The 19070-nt window shown below is 55.1% G+C and overlaps 2 protein-coding genes and 2 long non-coding RNA genes across 8 annotated transcripts in view; 1 reads left to right on the forward strand and 3 right to left on the reverse strand.

Annotated features, from left to right (window-relative positions):
- XPO7 (exportin 7) overlaps positions 1-1600 on the reverse strand; it is a 34161-nt gene extending 32561 nt beyond the window's left edge. For both annotated transcript variants that reach the window (XM_085510476.1, XM_085510475.1), the window contains exon 1: positions 1488-1600. In XM_085510476.1, the coding sequence (XP_085366602.1) occupies positions 1488-1505 (18 nt within the window). In that variant the 5' untranslated portion in view covers positions 1506-1600. The remainder of the gene's footprint in view (positions 1-1487) is intronic.
- Positions 1601-1920: 320 nt separating this feature from the next.
- On the forward strand, positions 1921-8753 carry DOK2 (docking protein 2). The gene is made up of 5 exons (XM_015883179.3): positions 1921-3268; positions 5135-5416; positions 6124-6223; positions 6441-6619; positions 7327-8753. The coding sequence occupies exons 1-5, from the start codon at positions 3185-3187 to the stop codon at positions 8050-8052; spliced, it is 1371 nt and encodes a 456-aa protein (XP_015738665.2). The 5' UTR covers positions 1921-3184; the 3' UTR covers positions 8053-8753.
- Positions 3591-6233, reverse strand: LOC107323790 (uncharacterized). The gene is made up of 3 exons (XR_004309507.2): positions 6111-6233; positions 5165-5360; positions 3591-3734 (listed from the first exon to the last, which is right to left on the reverse strand). It is a non-coding gene; the product is annotated as an uncharacterized LOC107323790 (long non-coding RNA).
- LOC146759134 (uncharacterized) lies at positions 8574-15525 on the reverse strand. Of its 4 annotated transcripts, none has more exons than XR_014932356.1 (4): positions 15199-15525; positions 13581-13660; positions 11089-11198; positions 8574-8730 (listed from the first exon to the last, which is right to left on the reverse strand). It is a non-coding gene; the product is annotated as an uncharacterized LOC146759134 (long non-coding RNA). The 4 variants fall into 4 exon arrangements; XR_014932353.1 differs by lacking the exon at positions 8574-8730 and adding an exon at positions 8754-9000; XR_014932355.1 differs by lacking the exons at positions 13581-13660; positions 15199-15525 and having other exon boundaries at positions 11089-11910.
- Between the last annotated feature and the right edge of the window lie 3545 nt (positions 15526-19070).

The following is a 19070-nucleotide window of genomic DNA, read 5'->3' on the forward strand; positions in this document are numbered from 1 at the left end:
AAAGCAAAGCAAAGCAAACACAGCCGGGATGCAGAGCAACTCCAGCTCTGTTTAACCCATGCAACCACATCAGGCTGCATTTGCACATCCAAGTGCATCTGCAAATCAACTCTGCTCTGAGTGCAACATCTCCCTCCTCAACGTTAAACTTTAACCCACGGAGCTGCCAACCCCGTTAGGACGGCAGCGATTTGCACTTGCTCAATGCAATATTTAACAAAGCAAAGCGGGAGGGCAGAATTAAAGCCACAACGGCGGCTCCTTCTGCAGCTCTCGAGTCGAACGGCACAGCAAATAAATACGGAATTCATTTGGCAAACTGAGAATGGGATCGAGTGTGGGATAACGGGAATGAATGTAGGATAATGGGAATGAATGGAGGATAATGGGACTGAGTGTAGGATAATATGAATGAATACAGGATAATGGGACTGAGTGCAGGATAATGGGACTGAGTGTAGGATAACGGGACTGAGTGTAGGATAATGGGACTGAGTGTAGGATAACGGGACTGAGTGTAGGATAACGGGACTGAGTGTGGGATAACGGGACTGAGTGTGGGATAACGGGACTGAGTGTGGGATAACGGGACTGAGTGTAGGATAATGGGAATGAATACAGGATAACGGGACTGAGTGCAGGATAATGGGACTGAGTGTAGGATAATGGGATGAATACAGGATAATGGACTGAGTGTGGGATAATGGGATTGAGTGTAGGATAACGTGAGAAGCAGGATAACCTAAAACTGCAGGACAATGGGTCTGAGTGCAGGATAATGGGACTGAGTGCAGGATAACAGGTCTGAGTGTAGGATAATGTGAATGAATACAGGATAATGGGTCTGAGTGTAGGATAATGTGAGAAGCTACAGGATAACCTAAGAAACTGCAGGATAATGTGAATGAATGCAGGATAACGGGACTGAGTGCAGGTTATACAAGGCAACAGATAACAGGACTGAGTGTAGGATAACGTGAGAAGCTGCAGGATAATGGGACTGAGTGCAGGATAACGTGAATGAATGCAGGATAATGTGGATAACCTAAGAAACTGCAGGACAACAGGACTGACTGCAGGATAACGGGACTGAGTGTAGGATAATGGGACTGAGTGTAGGATAACGGTACTGAGTACATATAACACGACCAACCCTGACACCCCGCCGTGACCCCCCCCCTCAATCCCCACTCCTCGTTCCCCCCGTCCCCGCTGCTCGTTCCCCTCTCGCTCAGTCCCCGTTTCTCACCCACCCCATATAAATAACGCAGCTCCGGCAGCTCCGGCCCCAACCCACGTTACAGGCCGCGATCCATCCCCCCCCCACAACCCACCTCCAACCCCAGGCCCCGCCGCGGCCTACCCGCCTGGAGCAGGCCGCGCTAGGCCTCAACCACCCCTCGGCCCGTCCTTGGTGCTCGGTGAGGCCCACAAACACCACAGGGACCCTCCCCGACCCCCCCCCAGCCCATTTCCCCCCCCCTGACCTGCACATGATCCGCCATTTTGCTCCATTCATGCTCCGCTCCCTCCGCCTCCGCCGGGCCCGGCACGCGCCCCCCCCCACAACCTCTTCCTCAGCCACCAGCGCCGCCGCCTCAATGCGCATGCGCGGCGCGCCCTCCCGCCTCAACGCGCATGCGCCGTTCACACCCACCCACCCCTTTAGCCACGCCCACCCCGACGCACGCCCCAACGTAATGACGTCACGACGCCGGTGCGACGCGGAGGGAGGGGCGCGCTTTGTTGACATCGCTCTTAAAGGGGCCGCGCACCCTTTTTGCCCCCTCGTGTTCCTCCCTTGCTCCTCGCCTCCCCCCATGCCCCCCCACCGCTCCCACCGCCCCCAAATTGATGCTCAAAGCACGGGGAGGGGGTTTGCTGTGTGTGCATCCCCTCCGTGCTTAAGTTCTGTGCAGGGTTTGCTGCCCCCGCGTGGCCCGAGGCCGATGCGTGCACGGAGCTGCAATGCATGCAATGCATGCAATAATGGATGTGCTTCCTACGAGCACTAAGCAATGTGGTGCTTTGCATGCACTGACGAATGCATCCCTTCCACGCAACAAGGGCTGTGTGCATCAAGGGACGCAGTGCTTTGGATCCTTTGGTGCTTGCAGGGAATGCAATGCATGCAATAATGGTTGTGCTTCCTACGAGCACTAAGCAATGTGGTGCTTTGCATGCACTGACGAATGCATCCCTTCCACGCAACAAGGGCTGTGTGCATCAAGGGACGCAGTGCTTTGGATCCTTTGGTGCTTGCAGGGAATGCAATGCATGCAATAATGGTTGTGCTTCCTACGAGCACTAAGCAATGCAGTGCTTTGCATGCACTGAAGAATGCACCCCCTGCATGCAACAAGGGCTGCAATGCTCTTCAGCATGAGCTGAAGGGCTGCATGCAGCAAGGGATGCAGTGCTTTGCATTCCCTGCAAGCACCAAAGGATCCCGTGCATGCACTGAGCATTAACTACTTCCTATGAGCACTAAGCAATGTGGTGCTTTGCATGCACTGAAGAATGCATCCCCTGCATGCAACAACAGCTGCAGTGCTCTTCAGCATGAGCTGAACAGATGCAGTGCTTTGCATTCCCTGCAAGCAACAAAGGATCCAGTGCATGCACTGTGCGCTGAGGTGCAATGCATGCATGAATGGATGTGCTTGCTACGAGCACTAAGCAATGCAGTGCTTTGCATGCACTGAAGAATGCATCCCTTCCATGCAACAAGGGCTGCAATGCTTGTCATGCACCAACAGATGCTTTGCATGCACCAAGGCATGCACCCTTCACATGCTGCATTACCTGCACACCCAGAGGGCTGCATTCCCTGCATGCACTGACACACACGGTGCTGCAATGCACACAGGGCTGCATGTCCCACATGCACCATAAGTGTGCATGGGTGCTATTGCTGCTCACTTCCACCCCATGCCATGCACCTTGCAGTACAGACCCATGCAGCATCACACTGCAGATGGGCCAAACCCCAACCCCCCATTTCTGCATGTCCCCATTCCCACCCCAGCAGCTGCTCAGGGCCCTGCATGCAGCCGTGCACCCTTTATGGTAACAAAACCAAGGCAGGAAGCGCAGCAGGGGGGAGGAAACAGCAGCACCCAACCGCACATCACGTGGCGTCGGTGCAGACTGGGGACACTGGGTGACAGGGGGGCAGCTGCAGATGGATGCACCGGGCTGCAGGATGGAGGAGGCGGTGGTGAAGCAGGGCGTGCTGCACCTGCAGCTGCAACAGACCTTCGGCAAGGTGAGGGTGCTGCATGGGGCTGCTTCCTGCTAGGGTTGCATGGGGGTTGCATGGGGGGGCTGCATGCAACGGGATGTGCAGCACCTTAAGGTGGAGGATTCAGTGTTGGGATGCAACATGAAGAGGATTCAGTGCTGGGATGCGACATGCAGAGCAACCAGAGCCCCATTGCAGCTCAGTGCAGCAGGATGGGGTCATGCACAAAGTGATGCAACCCCCCCTTGCACTGTTGCTTCAGAGCATGCTGCAGTTCGGTGACGAGGGCTGCTGCTCTTGTGCAAGGAGGGAGGAGACGTCCAGCACCCAGAGGGGGCTGCAAAGCAAATGGGTTGCATCTGGAGCATGCAAAAGGTGCAGCCATTTGGCTGCTGCGTCCCGCAGGTTCCACTTGCAGCCCCTGTGTTTGGTGCAAAACTTCCTCTGGGGTTGCACGCTTCCCTGTGCAGGATGCAATGAGTTGCTCTGCCTGCAAGATAAGGAGAAGAGATAAGGGATAAGAGGGGTGCAATGGGCAGGGGAATGCCATGGGGAAGTGGATGCCGTAAGGGGATGCCATGGATAAGGGGATTCTATGGGCATGGGGGTGCCATAGGTTGGGGTTTACAATAGATAAGGGGTTTCAATGGGCAAGGGGATGCCATAGGTTGGGGGATGCCATGCATAAGGGGTTCCCATGAGCAGGAGGTGCCATAGGTTAGGGTTTACAATGGATAAGGGGTTTCCATGGGCAAAGGGATGCAATATGTTGGGGGACACCATGGATAAGGGGTTTCCATCCTCCCCACTTCCCCCTCCATCCTCCCCATCTCTCCCCCTCCATCCTCCCCATCTCTCCCCCTCCATCCTCCCCATCTCCCCCCCTCCATCCTCCCCATCTCCCCCCCTCCATCCTCCCCATCTCTCCCCCTCCATCCTCCCCATCTCCCCCCCTCCATCCTCCCCATCTCCCCCCCTCCATCCTCCCCATCTCTCCCCCTCCATCCTCCCCATCTCCCCCCCTCCATCCTCCCCATCTCCCCCCCTCCATCCTCCCCATCTCCCCCCCTCCATCCTCCCCATCTCTCCCCCTCCATCCTCCCCATCTCCCCCCCTCCATCCTCCCCATCTCCCCCCCTCCATCCTCCCCATCTCCCCCCCTCCATCCTCCCCCTCTCCCCCCCTCCATCCTCCCCATCTCCCCCCCTCCATCCTCCCCATCTCCCCCCCTCCATCCTCCCCATCTCCCCCCCTCCATCCTCCCCATCTCTCCCCCTCCATCCTCCCTATCTCTCCCCCTCCATCCTCCCCATCTCCCCCTCCATCCTCCCCATCTCCCCCTCTATCCTCCCCCTCTCTCCACCTCCATCCTCCCCCTCTCCCCCCCTCCATCCTCCCCCTCTCCCCCCCTCCATCCTCCCCATCTCCCCCCCTCCATCCTCCCCATCTCCCCCCCTCCATCCTCCCCATCTCCCCCCCTCCATCCTCCCCATCTCCCCCCTCCATCCTCCCCATCTCCCCCCTCCATCCTCCCCATCTCCCCCCTCCATCCTCCCCATTTCCCCCCCTCCATCCTCCCCATCTCCCCCCCTCCATCCTCCCCATCTCTCCCCCTCCATCCTCCCCATCTCTCCCCCTCCATCCTCCCCATCTCCCCCTCCATCCTCCCCACTTCTCCCTCCATCCTCCCTATTTCCCCCTCCATCCTCCCCATCTCTCCCCCTCCATCCTCCCTATTTCCCCCTCCATCCTCCCCATCTCCCCCTCCATCCTCCCCATCTCCCCCCCTCCATCCTCGCTATTTCCCCCTCCATCCTCCCCATCTCCCCCCCTCCATCCTCCCCATATCTCCCCCTCCATCCTCCCCATTGCTGCCTTATGCCATATCAGAAATGGAAGAAATATTGGGCCGTCCTGTACCGGGAAACCCCTTGTTCCACCGCCCGCCTGGAGTTCTTTGAGAGCGCAGATAAACCACGGAAGGGTGAGAGCAGCCGGCGGCTGGTGAAGCTGAGTGACTGTGTCCATGTGGCCGAAGCGGGGGGCGAGGCTGGATGCCCCCGAGCTACGGCCCCGTTCCTATTGGAGACCACCGAGAAGCGTTATCTGCTGGCGGCTGAAGGGGGAGAGGCGGAGGGGTGGGTGAGGAGGCTGTGCCAGCTGGCGTTCCCGGTGAGAGCTATGGGGTGGGGGAGTGGATGGGTGGGATATTGGGGTGTTGGGTGGTGGGTCTGTTTGGGGTATGGATGGGTCCATTTGGGGTAGGAATGGATGGGATAACCATGGAATAGGGGATGCTGGGTCCATTTGGGGTATGGATGGGTCCATTTGGGGTGTGGGTGGATGGGATAAGCAGGGCATAGGGGATGTTGGGTTCATATATGGTATGGTTGGGTCCATTTGAGGTATGGATGGATGGGATAACCATGGCATGGGGGATGCTGGGTCCATTTGGGGTATGGTTGGGTTCATTTGAGGTATGGTTGGGTTAATCTGGGGTATGGATGGATGGGATAACCAGGGCAAAGGGGGATGCTGGGTCGATTTGGGGTATGGTTGGGTCCATTTGGGTTATGGATGGATGAAATAAGCAGGGCAAAGGGGATGCTGGGTCCATTTGGGGTATGGTTGGGTCGATTTGGGGTATGGTTGGGTTCATTTGGGGTATGGATGGGACCAACTGGGGTATGGATGGATGGGATAAGTAAGGTATAGGGGATGGATCCATGCAGGGTATGGATGGGATAACTGGGCTGTGGGGTGGGCAGGATCAAACTGGGATACAGATGGATGGGTTAACCGGGTTGTGAGGTCTGCTGGGTCCCTTTGGGGTATAGATGGGTGGGAGCCGTGGCTCAGCCCTTACCCTTTCCTTGCAGAGGAGCCAGGAGGAGCAGGCAGTGGGGAAGGACAGACAGCTGAGCTCTGACGGCGACTTCTCCATGGCTGAAAACTCCCTGTACAGCTCCAGGGGCAAAGGCAAGTATCTGTGTGTGGGGAGGGGGCCGTGTGTGGGGGTGAGCAGCATCCTGCAGGCAGCACAACATCCAGAAATGGCCTTTGGGTGCTTTTCCTGCTCTGTGGTTTGGCTGGGCTGGGTTTCACTGCGGGTTTTGCCTTTATCAGCCAGACACCGCTTCCCTTATGGGGCTCCCTATAATCCCCCCCCTCCCTTTCCTCCTCATTCCACCCCCAGGAGTGGAGCAAGACTTCGAGGTGACGTTGAGGGCCACCGAGTCCTCGGAGCGCTGCCGCCTGCGGGGCCGCTTTGTGTTGAGGGCAGGAGAGGAAGCCTTGGAGCTGCGGGGTGTGCAGAGCAGGGATGTCCTTTACAGCTGGCCCTACCGCTTCCTCAGGCGCTTCGGGAGGGACAAGGTAAAGGGGGCGCTCAAAGGGTGGGATTATGGTGGGCGGGGGGTGGTGGGAATCATAGCATCATAAAGTCATTGGGGTTGGAGATGACCTCCGGGGTCGTCAAGTCTGTCATCCCATCCCCACTGTGCTCATAGAGTTGTTGAGGTTGGAAAAGACCACTATGGTCATCATGTCAACTGTTGGTATCCCCGTAGTGTCCATAGGGTCATTAAGGTTGGAAATGACCACTAAGGTCATCAAGTCAACTGTTGACCCATCCCCATGGTGCCTATAGAGTCACTAAGGTTGGAAATGACCACTATGGTCACCAAGTCAACTGCTGACCCATCCCTACCATGTCCATAGGGTCATTAAGGTTGGAAATGACCACTATGGTCATCAAGTCAACTGCTGACCCATCCTCACAGTCCCCATAGAGTCATCAAGGTTGGAAAAGCCCTTTAGGATCATCATATCCAACTGTTGATCCACAGGATGACTGAGGTCGGAAAAGACCACCGAGATCACCGAGTCCAACCAACCCATCCCCAACCCATCCCCAACCCCAACCCATCTCCATCCCAACCCCATCCCATCCCCAACCCATCTCCATCCCCAACCCATCCCCATCCCCAACCCATCCCCATCCCCATGGTGCCCACTCACCACGTCCCCCAATCTCCACCTCTCCCTTCTCCTTGAGGGACATTGCTGTTCCCCTCCTCCAGGTGACCTTCTCCTTTGAGGCCGGCCGACGTTGTGCCTCAGGTGAAGGGAACTTTGAGTTCGAGACCAGACAAGGCAACGAGATCTTCCAGGTGATCGAATCAGCCATCGCCATGCAGCGGGAACGGGGCGGCAATGGGGACGAAGGCACAAGGCCACACCAACAAACCCAGCTCCCCGAGCGGGTTCAGGAGGAACACCACGCTAAGAGCATCTACAGCCAACCCTGCAGCCCCCTGACCCACAACACCCCATTGGCCGGGCCCAAAGCCCCAGAGAAGGGCACGAGGGGGGATGCTATGGGTGAAATGGAGTACGCCGTCCCCTTTGATACCATCGCCAAGTCGCTGATGGTCGGTAAATTCGGGAGCATCCTCCATGGTCCTGCTGATGCTCCAGACCCATTGTATGACAGCATCCAAGAGGCAGGTGGGCATCCTCCGTTGCCTCGTCCCCGTGTTAAACCGGAGCACATCTATGATGAGCCTGAGGGCGTGAGCATCCACACTGTCTACGATGAGCCCCAGGAGGTGAAGGGCGAAGCGTGGAGGCTGCAGGCAGCCCCCGAGGAGCCTTTGGGGCACCAATATCCCTACAACCCACAGCGGGACGACTACGCCGTGCCCAAGAGAAACGTCCCATCAATGCAACAGGGCAAGGAGTGGCTCGAGGACACCGAGTACGACAACGTGGTGTTCCAATTAGCCAAGAAGAGGAACAAGCAATGAGAGACCATGGCCAGCTGTGCACATCTGGACAGCTGCGGCCGCTGGAGGGCACTGCACACCCACACTATGGGGTCAGCACTGCCAGGCTCAGGAGCAGGGCACGGTGCAACCCAGAACCTGGCAAAGCATCATCCCAAAGGGACCCACAGCAAAAAGGTGGAGGACCCAGGGGTGCACATCCCTCAATGTAAGAGCTGGGTGGTGGTGAACATCCCCAACCCATCTCCATCCCATGCACAATGCACAGCGTAAGGACCAAGGCAAAGCAAGCCGTAGTGGCAGCAATGCACAGCTCTGAGGTTGCACGTTGCATGCTACAAGGGCCAGCTTGCAAGCAGTGCACGCTGCAGGGATGCACATTGCACCCCATACAGGTCGCTCTGTTGCTCCCTGCCATGTCCCTGCAATGAGGATCGTTCCCCATCACCCCTACAGCTCTTCCACCCAAAGCAAAGCAAAAGCCATGAATTATTTATGCTCGCTCTCACTCAATCAAATAAATGGTGAGGTGCTTGAGTTAATTTCCTGAAGCCTGAAAATCCAAAGTGCAGACTTTTAATAAGGCAAATTAAGTGCTTTCTATATTACACTGATTAAAGCTGCGTATCAATCCATCTATCACATGTTGAATGGAAGGGGCTGAGAACAGGGATGCTCCGGTACAGAAAACCCTATAAGCTTAAAAAGAAATAAGGAAACGATTTTCAACGTGTGACCAAATTAATTAGAGCTCATTATGGCTGTTATTTATTATTAATGGCTGTTAACACAGTCCTCTCCCAATCCCATTGCGTTGCCTGCGGCCTCTTGGTTAAGAGGAGTGGTAACACCTTTGGACTCTGGTATCCTATGAGTGTGATGGGATTTGGGCTGGGTTAATGAGGGAGCTGCTCATCACTTTGCATAGGGGTTGGTTGGATTCCTACCTCTCTGGTTTACTCCTTCCTCCTTTTGGGTGGAAAATGAGATGTGAGCTGGGATGGAAAGCTCAGAAAAGGGGGATGTAAAGGCTGGAAATGCCCAGAAAAAGGCTGGAAAAGCCTCTTGCAATGCTCAGCATGGGAGTGTGTGGAGCATGAGATGAGGAAACACAAATCGATGGCAGAGAGAGGAGGGAAGAGATTAGAGCACAAAGCCTCAGACAAATGGAGAGCGGTGTAATCTGATTAGGGAGCCGTTGTCGTGATTGTGTTATGCTGATTATAAATCATTAAGGAGCACAGCTAATCACAACAGAGATTTGGGGGGAGATTTAAGGGTTGCTGCCTCCAGCGATGTCCCACCCCAAAGGGGAGGGCAAACCCAAACCCCAATCCAAACAACCAAAACCCAAAGCCAAATCCGAACCCAAATAGAAGTGCAAGACCAAATCCAAAGCCAAACCAAACCCGAATAACCACAACCCGTATCCAAATCTGAACTCAAATTCAAATCCAAATCACACAAATCCAAGGCCAAACTCAAATAACTCAAACCACAACTCAAGTTCAAAGCCAAACCTAAATCCAAACTCAAACCTAAATCCGAATCCAGACCTAAGTAACGCAAATCAAAACTCAAACCCAAGTAACACAAACCCAAACTCAAATCCAAACCCAAATAACCCAAATCCAAATGAATCAAAGCTCAAATCCCAACTTAAACCCAAAGCCAAACCCAAATCCAGACTCAAATCAAAACTCAAACCCAAAGAGCACAAATCAGAACTCGGTGCCAAAGCCAAATGCAAACCCAAACAGCTCAAATCAAAAATCAGACCCAAACCCCAACCCCAATCCAACAAAAACCCCATCCCAGCCCAACCCAAACCCCATCCCAGCCCAACCAAAACTCCAACCCAACCAACTGAGATCCAGACCCCAAACCAACACAACCCAAACCCAATCCATCCAAAACCCCAATCCAAACAGCCAAGATCCAAACCCCAACCCAACCCCAACTGCAACCCAACTCCAGCCCAACCCCAAACCCAGCCCTAGTCCAACCAAAATCCCATCTCAGCCCCAACCCAGCTGAAACCCAAACCTAATCCAACCTACTGAGATCCAAACTTTGCTCCAAACTAACCCAAATCCAACCGCAACCCAACCCCAATCCATCCAAAACCCCATCCCAACCCCAACATAACTGAAACCACAACCCAACCGAGATCCAAAGCCCAACTGAGACCCCAACTGCAGCCCAACTCCAACCCAACCCTAACCCCAATCCAACCGAGATCCAAAGCCCAACCCAACCCCAACACAGCTGAAACCCCAAAACAACCGAGATCCAAAGCCCAACCCAACCCCAACCCCAACCCAACCGCAACCCAAATCTAACCCAAATCCAACCAAAACCCCAATCCAAACAACCGAGATCCAAAGCCCAACCCAACCCCAACCCAACCCAACCAAAACCCCAACACAACCCCAACTCCAACCCAACCCCAATCCAACCAAAACCCCATCCCAACCCCAACACAACTGAAACCCCAACCCAACCAACCGAGATCCAAACCTCAAATCAACTCCAACCCAAACCCAACCCAACCAACTGAGATCCAAACCCCAAACCAACCCCAAGACCCCCACCCCATTCCCCCCCATCTCTCCCCATGGCCATCACCCCATATTAGTGCTGCTCTCTCTGCAGCACTGCCTGAATCCCAGGCGCCACAGTGCAGCTGCAAACTGCATTAGCGTCGCGCCGCGGAGTCCCTAATACAATTACGGGGCAGCATTAGAGGTGCTAATTGACAAACCCGTAATCAGTGCTGGGATTTATGACAATCAGCCCCTGGACAAGGCGGGGCAGGGCCCTTCATTCATAAAAATTGCTTAATGGAGGGGTCTGGGTTCTGTTTGCTGTCTGATGGGCACATCATTGGGGTGGGGAATAGGAAGAGGGATGGCAAGGTGTGTTGGTGGGGGGGAGAATAACGGAATAGGTGGGTTTTGCAGACTGATTTTGGGGGGTTAAAGCCCTTTTTGGTGACTTGAGACAACACTGGAGGGATTGCATGGAAGAAAAGGGGGGAAAGGAGGTTGTTCTCACCTGCCCATCTCATATGGAGGATGCGTTGCTGCTTTCCTGCCCTCGGCTGCAGTGCAATTAATTGGCAATTACCAGCAGTCCATAAAGCGCGGCCGTTCTTGGGGAGGAAGCTGTAAAACCACACGTCTCGGGCTGCATTTCCTTCACTCCTCATTGATCCCATGGCCTCGGGGCGGCCGACCCTCATTGATCCCATGGGATCTCAGTGGGATGTGGGCAAACCGAGGGCGCAGCCCTATGGGCCCCTGTGAGCTGCAGGTTCAGATCCCACAGCAGCTTTCTCTCCTCCTTCTGTGCAAGTGCAATGCCATTATGGTGCAGGTGCAATGCTTTGCGGGTGCAGTGCTGTTCAGATGCAATGCTGTGCAGGTGCAATGCCGTTCAGGTGCAACGCCATACAGGTGCAAAGCTATGAAGGTGCAAAGCTGTTCGGGTGCAACGCTGTGCAGGTGCAGTGCTTTTCAGATGCAACACTGTTCAGATGCAACGCTGCGCAGGTGCAATGCTCTGCAGGTGCAATGCTGTTCAGACATAATGCTGTGCAGGTAAAATGCTGTTCAGATGCAACACTGTGCAGGTGCAACGCTGTGCAGGTGCAATGCTGTTCAGACGTAATGCTGTGCAGGTGCAATGCTGTTCAGATGCAACACTGTTCAGTTGCAACGCTGTGCAGGTACAACACTATTCAGACATAATGCTGTGCAGGTAAAATGCTGCTCAGATGCAACACTGTTCAGGTGCAATGATGCAACGCCGTGCAGGTGCAATGCTTTTCAGATGCAAGGTTCAGGTGCAACGCTGTGGAGATGCAACACTGTGCAGATGCAATGCCAACTACATGCAATGCCCTTTGCAAAGCCCCTTACCTGCAGAGCAGGCACTGCTGCTGCATGGCGTTGCCCAGTGACTCTGCTTCTCGGAGCATGGGATGCACAGCAGACCCTGCAGCTGTGATGCACGGAGCTGCTCACGTCCCACCCGTGTCACACCATCCCCTGCACAACACCCACTTTTCCCAGGGGTTTGCATTGCTCCCTTTGCATTTCCACCCCGCTGCTCTGGGTTTATGGCAGAGAAAGGGGATGGAGCCAATTAGCAGCAGCTGGTGAGAGCCTCGAATGATTATTAATTTCAAACAAAGCATATGCTTCGTGTTAACAATCCTCCGCCGGGTGGCAGAAGGGCCAACGCCATCCAGATGGCTTCAGTGTGCAGCGGGAATGAGCAATGTGCAGCTCTGCCACCACTCCAGCAACGTGTGGGGATGGGGGGGAGCAACGTGGGGAGGGGTCACAGGTAGCAACCGTGGCCATAAGACCCCCATGCATGGCAGGGATGCAGGTGGGTGTATGGGGATGCTGGAAGGCCTATGGGGTGGAATGCTGAGGGTTCTATGGGGAGGGATGCTGGTGATTCCATAGGGATGCTGAGCTCCTATATGGATTCTGGTGGTCCTATGGGAAAGGATGCATGGGATCATATGGGGAGGGATGCTGCTGACACCATAGGGATGCTGGGATCCTATAGGCATTCTAGTAGTCCTATGGGAAACGATGCATGGGATCCTATGGGGAGGGATGCATGGGATCCTATGGGGAGGGATGCTGGTGACACCATAGGGATGCTGGGATCCTATACGGATTCTGGTGGTCCTATTGGAAGTGGTGCTGGTGGTCCTATGGGGACACATGTTAGAAACCCCAGGTGGCTGTATGGGGATGCTGGAAGGCCTATGGGGTGGGATGCTGGGGGTTCTATGGGGAGGGATGCTGGTGATTCCATAGGGATGCTGGGATCCTATATGGATTCTGGTGGTCCTACGGGAAAGGATGCATGGGATCCTATGGGAGGGATGCTGGTGATACCATAGGGATGCTGGGACCCCATAGGCATTCTAGTGGTCCTATGGGAAAGAATGCATGGGATCCTATGGGGAGGGATGCATGGGATCCTATGGAGAGGGATGCTGGTGACACCATAGGGATGCTGGGACCCTATACAGATTCTAGTGGTCCTATGGGAAGGGGTGCTGGTGGTCCTATGGGGACATGTGCTAGTAACCCCATAGGGATGCTGGTGGTCTTAAGGGAGGGATGCTGGGATCCTGTAGGGTTTCTGGTGGTCCTTTAGGGAGGGATACATGGGATCCTATGGGGAGGGCTGCTGGTGACCCCATAGGTGTGCTGATGGTCTTATGGGAGGGATCTTATGGGGTTTTTGGTGATCCTATGGGAAGGGATGCTGGTGACACCAAAGGGATGCTGGGATCCTATACGGATTCTGGTGGTCCTATGGGAAAGGATGCATTGGATCCTATGGGGAGGGATGCTGGTGACACCATAGGGATGCTGAGACCCTATACGGATTCTAGTGGTCCTATGGGGACCCCCCCACACCTGTCCTGCTGGCAGAGGGTTTGCACACCCCCGACCCCCCCACAAACCCTTTATCACCCACATTGCAGACACAGGGAGCAGCAGAGCTGAACTCACCTTGGAACGGCACAGAGATGCATCAAGGCAGAGCTCAGAGCAAGGCTTCCCTTTTGCAAGGCAGCAACCCCCATCCAAAGCTGCAGGCAGCAAAACAGAGGGATGGTTTATTGCCTCCCATCATTGGGATCTCACCTGTGCTTGTCTCCCATACCCCCCTGTGTGTCATTGCCCCATCCATGGGGACACAGTGGGGCTGTGATAGTGGCCCTGGGGGGTGATGGTGACAATGGAGCTGCTCGAAATCCCAGGCCAGCAATAGGGAGAGGAGCATCTATAGGAGGAAAGGGGTAAAAATAGCTCCGTGTCAGTGAGAGCAGCAGGGGGGGGATAAGGGGGGAGGGCAGGGGGGCAGCCAGGGGCTCTGTGAGAGCAGGCAGTTATAAATAGGAGTAATTAGTGCAAGGGGGGTGAGCGGGTTAATGAGGGGGTGGGCTGATGGAAGAGCTGGGAGGGAGGGATGGGGCAGAAAGCATTGGGAACTGCAGCACTGCAGGAGGGGCATGGGGGTGAGGGGAACACCGGGGGGGGCTCTGTGCCCCCAGGCAGGCCATTGCAATGCAATGCAACAGACTGCAATGCAGCCCTAACCCTAATCCAGTGCAAAGCAATGCAGTAGAATGCAATGCAACCCTAACCCTAACCCAGTGCAGAGCAATGCAACAGACTGCAGTGCAACAACCCTAATCCAGTGCAGAGCAATGCAGTGGAATGCAATGCAACCCTAACCTTAATCCAGTGCAAAGCAAGGCAGTGCAATGCAGTGCAGCCCTAACCATAATCCAGTGCAAAGCAATGCAATGGAATGCAATGCAACCCTAACCTTAACCCAGTGCAAAGCAATGCAACAGAATGCAATGCAGCCCTAACCTTAATCCAGTGCAAAGCAAGGCAGTGCAATGCAATGCAATGCAACCCTAACCCTAATCCAGTGCAAAGCAATGCAGTGGAATGCAATGCAACCCTAACCTTAATCCAGTGCAAAGCAATGCAGTGGAATGCAATGCAACCCTAACCCTAATCCAGAGCAAAGCAATGCAACAGAATGCAATGCAGCCCTAACCCTAATCCAGTGCAAAGCAATGCAGTGGAATGCAATGCAACCCTAACCCTAATCCAGTGCAAAGCAATGCAACAAACTGCAGTGCAACGACCCACACTCATCACTGTGCAAACCAGGAGCAGAGCAAGCACCACCGATGCTGCACAGCACAGCATCTGCTGGGAAGAGGTTTAAAACAAGGTTGAGTCCGTGCACCAGCATCGGAGGTAACTGAGTTAGAGCCCATCACGGAGCAGCAGATCCACTTTTCCACCAGCTCTGAGCACCCCAGACTCTGTTCTGCTTTGAATTAACGCTGCTCCTGTGGTTCTGCTGCTGCTGTTCAATGATTCCTGAGCTGAACATCCTCCTCCCACCCCCATATCTGCACTCAGACCCACACTTGGTGCTTTGCACTGAGCCCCTCATTGCACATCAGCACAGGGGTGCTCACCCATTGCACCAGCATCACACAGCCCCATATGATCACCAGGCTGAACAAATGCATCCTCCCACCCCAATAACCCCCTTTGGCTCCATGCAAGGAGCATCACAAGGCTGAGAGAGCACCAGGACCCGCAGGTCAGCAGCCCTTCCTCCTCCAGCCCCATTACAAAGGCCCCGATTGCTTTCTGCCCCATTAACCCCGTGCTCCTGCAGCTCATCCCGCTGGAACCTCGTGCACATTATTGCAGCCATTTGCAGCCCCCAAAGCCCCATCAGCCGCCATCTCCGGCCCCTTTTGCACTTGCTGACCTTTGCTCCTTTGGTCTCATTGCACCCTCGCTTTGCTCCTGTCAGCACATTCCAGCCTTGCTGAACTCTTTGCTTTCTGGGTTATTGATCCCTAAATCCCTCCCATGGGGATTTGCTCAGTTCTGCTCCATTCCTGCTTCCTGCACACCCCAGCATTGCACTCACAGCACATCCAAGCAGCTGCCCCAATCCAGAAGCACACATTGCACGCAAGCTTTGCATGCAAACAGCAAAAAGCAAAGCTTCAAGGTGCATAGATTAGCAGTAAGAACTGGGCAGGTTGCAAGCAGCATTGCAACTGGGCAGCATTGCAACTGGGCAGCATTGCAACTGGGCAGCATTGCAACTGGGCAGCATTGCAACTGGGCAGCATTGCAACTGGGCAGCATTGCAACTGGGCAGCATTGCAACTGGGCAGCATTGCAACTGGGCAGCATTGCAACTGGGCAGCATTGCATTGCAACCTGCACAGCACAATGCTAACATTTAAACCTGAACAAGAACAAAAGAGCTTTCCCCCTCTGCATAACAAAAGAACCAGGCCTGACCCACCCAGCAGAGCCTTAATCAGCCCCTTCCCCTTAATTAACCCCCATCTCATGAGCCTTAATCAGCCCCTTCCCCTTAATTAACCCCCATCTCATCAGCTGCAGCTGCTGGGAGCTGAGCTGTGTCTGATCACACCCAGCCCCAAAGCGGCTCCTAAAGGGGATCCACGTCAAACCAGGATCCTTCCGAGCATCCCCGGCTCCTTTGCTTTGTAGTCGGTGTGTTTGTTTGTTTGCACTCTGCTTGTCAGCTCCCCCCTTCAGCAGCGTCCCAGATGAGAGCAGATTGCATGCTAATAAACTCTGGATTGGCAGCAGCACCCGGAGAGGGGGGAGAAGAGCAGCTTGAGCTGCAAAAGGGAGCAGCCGTGATGCACCTGTGTGTGGTTCTGAGACGTGGGGAGGGAGGAGGGGGGGGAGCAGGATGGAGCAGGAGCAGGGGATGGGATGGGATGGGATGGGATGGGATGGGATGGGATGGGATGGGATGGGATGGGATGGATGGGATGGGATGGGATGGGATGGATGGGATGGGATGGGATGGGATGGGATGGGATGGGATGGAATCGGATAGGATGCAGGGTGGAGCAGCAGCAGGCAGATGGGATGGGATGGGATGGATGGGATGGGGATGGGATGGGATGGGATGGGATGGATGGGATGGGTTATAGGATCTGATGGGATGGGGGTAGGGTGGGGATGGGATGGGCATAGGGATAGGGATGGGGATGAGGATGGGATGGGATGGGTCGGGTCATGGGATCTGATGGGATGGGGGTAGGGTGGGGATGGATGGGGATAGGGATGGGATGAGGATGGAATGGGGATGGGATGGGATATTATGGGATGGGATGGGATGGGATGCAGGGTGGAGCAGCAGCAGGGGTTTGGATGCATGGTGGAGAAGGAACAGAGGATGGGATGAAGGATGGAGCAGCAGCAGAGGATGGGATGGATGGGATGGGATGGGATGGGATGGGATGGGATGGGATGGGATGGGATGGATAAGATGGGATGGGATGGATAAGATGGGATGGGATGAGATGCAGGGTGGAGCAGCAACAGGGGTTGGGGATGTAGGGTGGAGAAGGAACAGAGGATGAGATGCAGGATGGGATGGAGCAGCAGCAGGGAATGGAATGGGATGGGATGCAGGGTGGAGCAGCAGCAGCATGGGTTGAGATGCAGGGTGGAGAAGGAACAGAGGATGGGATGTAGGATGGAGCAGCAGCAGAGGATGGGATGGGATGGGATGGGATGGGATGGGATGGGATGGGTTGAGATGGGATGGGATGGATGGAATGGGATGGGATGGGATGGGATGGATGGGATGGGATGGGATAGATTGGATGGAATGGGATGGGATGAGATGGATGGGATGGGATGGGATGGATGGGATGGGATGGATGGGATGGGATGGGATGGGATGGGATGGGATGGGATGGGATGGGATGGGATGCAGGGTGGAGCAGCAGCAGGGCATGGGACACAGGGTGAATCAGTAGCAAGCAATGAAATGCACACCACTGCACGTGCAGCAATGCTCACACCACCTCCCTGCTCCCCCTGCCCATGCACACACACACACACGCTGCTGGTGCAAACCTCACATCCCCCCCCTCCCCATATCTCCTGCCAACCCCCAGGATCCAGCAGCAAAGCTGAGGGCTGTTTCCTTTTCTTCCCCGAGGAGTGTAATCCCCCCTTTGAAAGGCGCATCCTCCGCTTGATGCTTCCTGACATTAATATTATCATCCCCAAGCAGCCGCAGAGCCCGGCTGTCGCCTGCGATTAGGGCGCTGACACAGATCGGTGCAAGATTTCACGAGCCTCTCATTACTGCTGACTCCGGTTCCACACGCCTTATATAAGTCATCTTGCATCAACCTGTCACCGGCGGAGCAGCTCTGCATGCTGAGCAGGGCTGGCTGTGGGGGGATAGGGCTGTATCCCCCCCATAGGAGCTGTATCCCCCCCTAACTTCTGGGTCTCTATCCAGGAAGATTATTTATCCCTATGGAGCATCTGTGGGGCTCAGGGCTGCTTGGGGCTCAATGCATGGAGCTTTGGGGGCAAGAAGAGAGAGTATCCCTCCCCCAGCTTCTGGGTTGGGGTCCTGCATCTCTTTCCATGGGAATTATATATCCCTATGGAGCATCTGTGGGGCTCAGGGCTGTTTGGGGTTCAGGGCATTAAGCTTTAGGTACAAGGAGAAGGGACAGCACTGTATTACCCCCCCTTCAGCTTCTGGGTTGGGGTCCTGCATCTCTATCCAGGAAGATTATATATCCCTATGGAGCATCTGTGGGGCTTAGGCCTGTTGGGGCTCAATGCATGGAGCTTTGGGGGCAAGGAGAAGGGACAGCACTGTATCCCCCCACCCCCCTCTCAGCTTCTGGGTTGGGGTCTTGCATCATTTTCCATGGGGATTATTTATCCCTATGGAGCATCTGTGGGGCTAAGGCCTGTTGGGGCTCAATGCATGGAGCTTTGGGGGCAAGGAGAAGGGACAGCACTGTATCCCTGCCCCAGCTTCTGGGTTGGGGTCCTGCATCTCTTGTCATGAAGCTTATTTATCCCTATGGAGCATCTGTGGGGCTCAGGGCTGGTTGGGGCTCATGGCATTAAGCTTTAGGTACAAGGAGAAGGGACAGCATCCTGACAGCTCTCAGCATCCCAACCCCTCCTATAGTGTCCCCCCCCTTTACCCCCCAGCATCCCAACAGCCCCACAGCACCCCCAAACCATCCCCCCCCCTTTGCTGTTCCCTCCTCCTTGCCCTGCTGTTCCTCCCTCCCACCCTGATCACAAATTCAAGGGGAGATCTTGGAGGCAGAATGTAATTAGTGCGGCTGGAGCGGGGCCAGGGCTTTGCAGGAGAGCAATGGGGACTGTTGCAGAAAGTGCTGTGGGTTCATTAATGGCCTCAACAAGCCAGGGTTCCTCTCTCTTGTTTGCTGCTTCTTTGTGCATGCACCGTGCAGGCTGCAGCCTCCAGCAGTGCAGCGGCTCCCATGCACTGCTGCACAGCATCAGCTCGGGGACACGTGGTGTCCTTGCAGCCCATGCTGTGGGGGCAGGATAACACTGCATCCCTTTGGCCTTCTCATTGCTCTGCATGGCTGTGCATCCCTGCTGTGCAAC

Source organism: Coturnix japonica, chromosome 10 (genome assembly GCF_054131305.1).
Source record: "Coturnix japonica strain WE chromosome 10, WE-NBRP24, whole genome shotgun sequence".
NCBI lineage: Eukaryota > Metazoa > Chordata > Aves > Galliformes > Phasianidae > Coturnix > Coturnix japonica.

What these genes read in the sequence shown, in the direction of transcription:
- DOK2 (XM_015883179.3), top strand. Translation starts at nt 3,185, where the DNA reads ATGGATGCACCGGGCTGCAGGATGGAGGAGGCGGTGGTGAAGCAGGGC. An exon ending in GTACAGCTCCAGGGGCAAAG is followed by an intron (nt 6,224 to 6,440) that starts GCAAGTATCTGT and finishes TTCCACCCCCAG; the next exon opens with GAGTGGAGCAAGACTTCGAG. An exon ending in GGCGCTTCGGGAGGGACAAG is followed by an intron (nt 6,620 to 7,326) that starts GTAAAGGGGGCG and finishes CCCCTCCTCCAG; the next exon opens with GTGACCTTCTCCTTTGAGGC.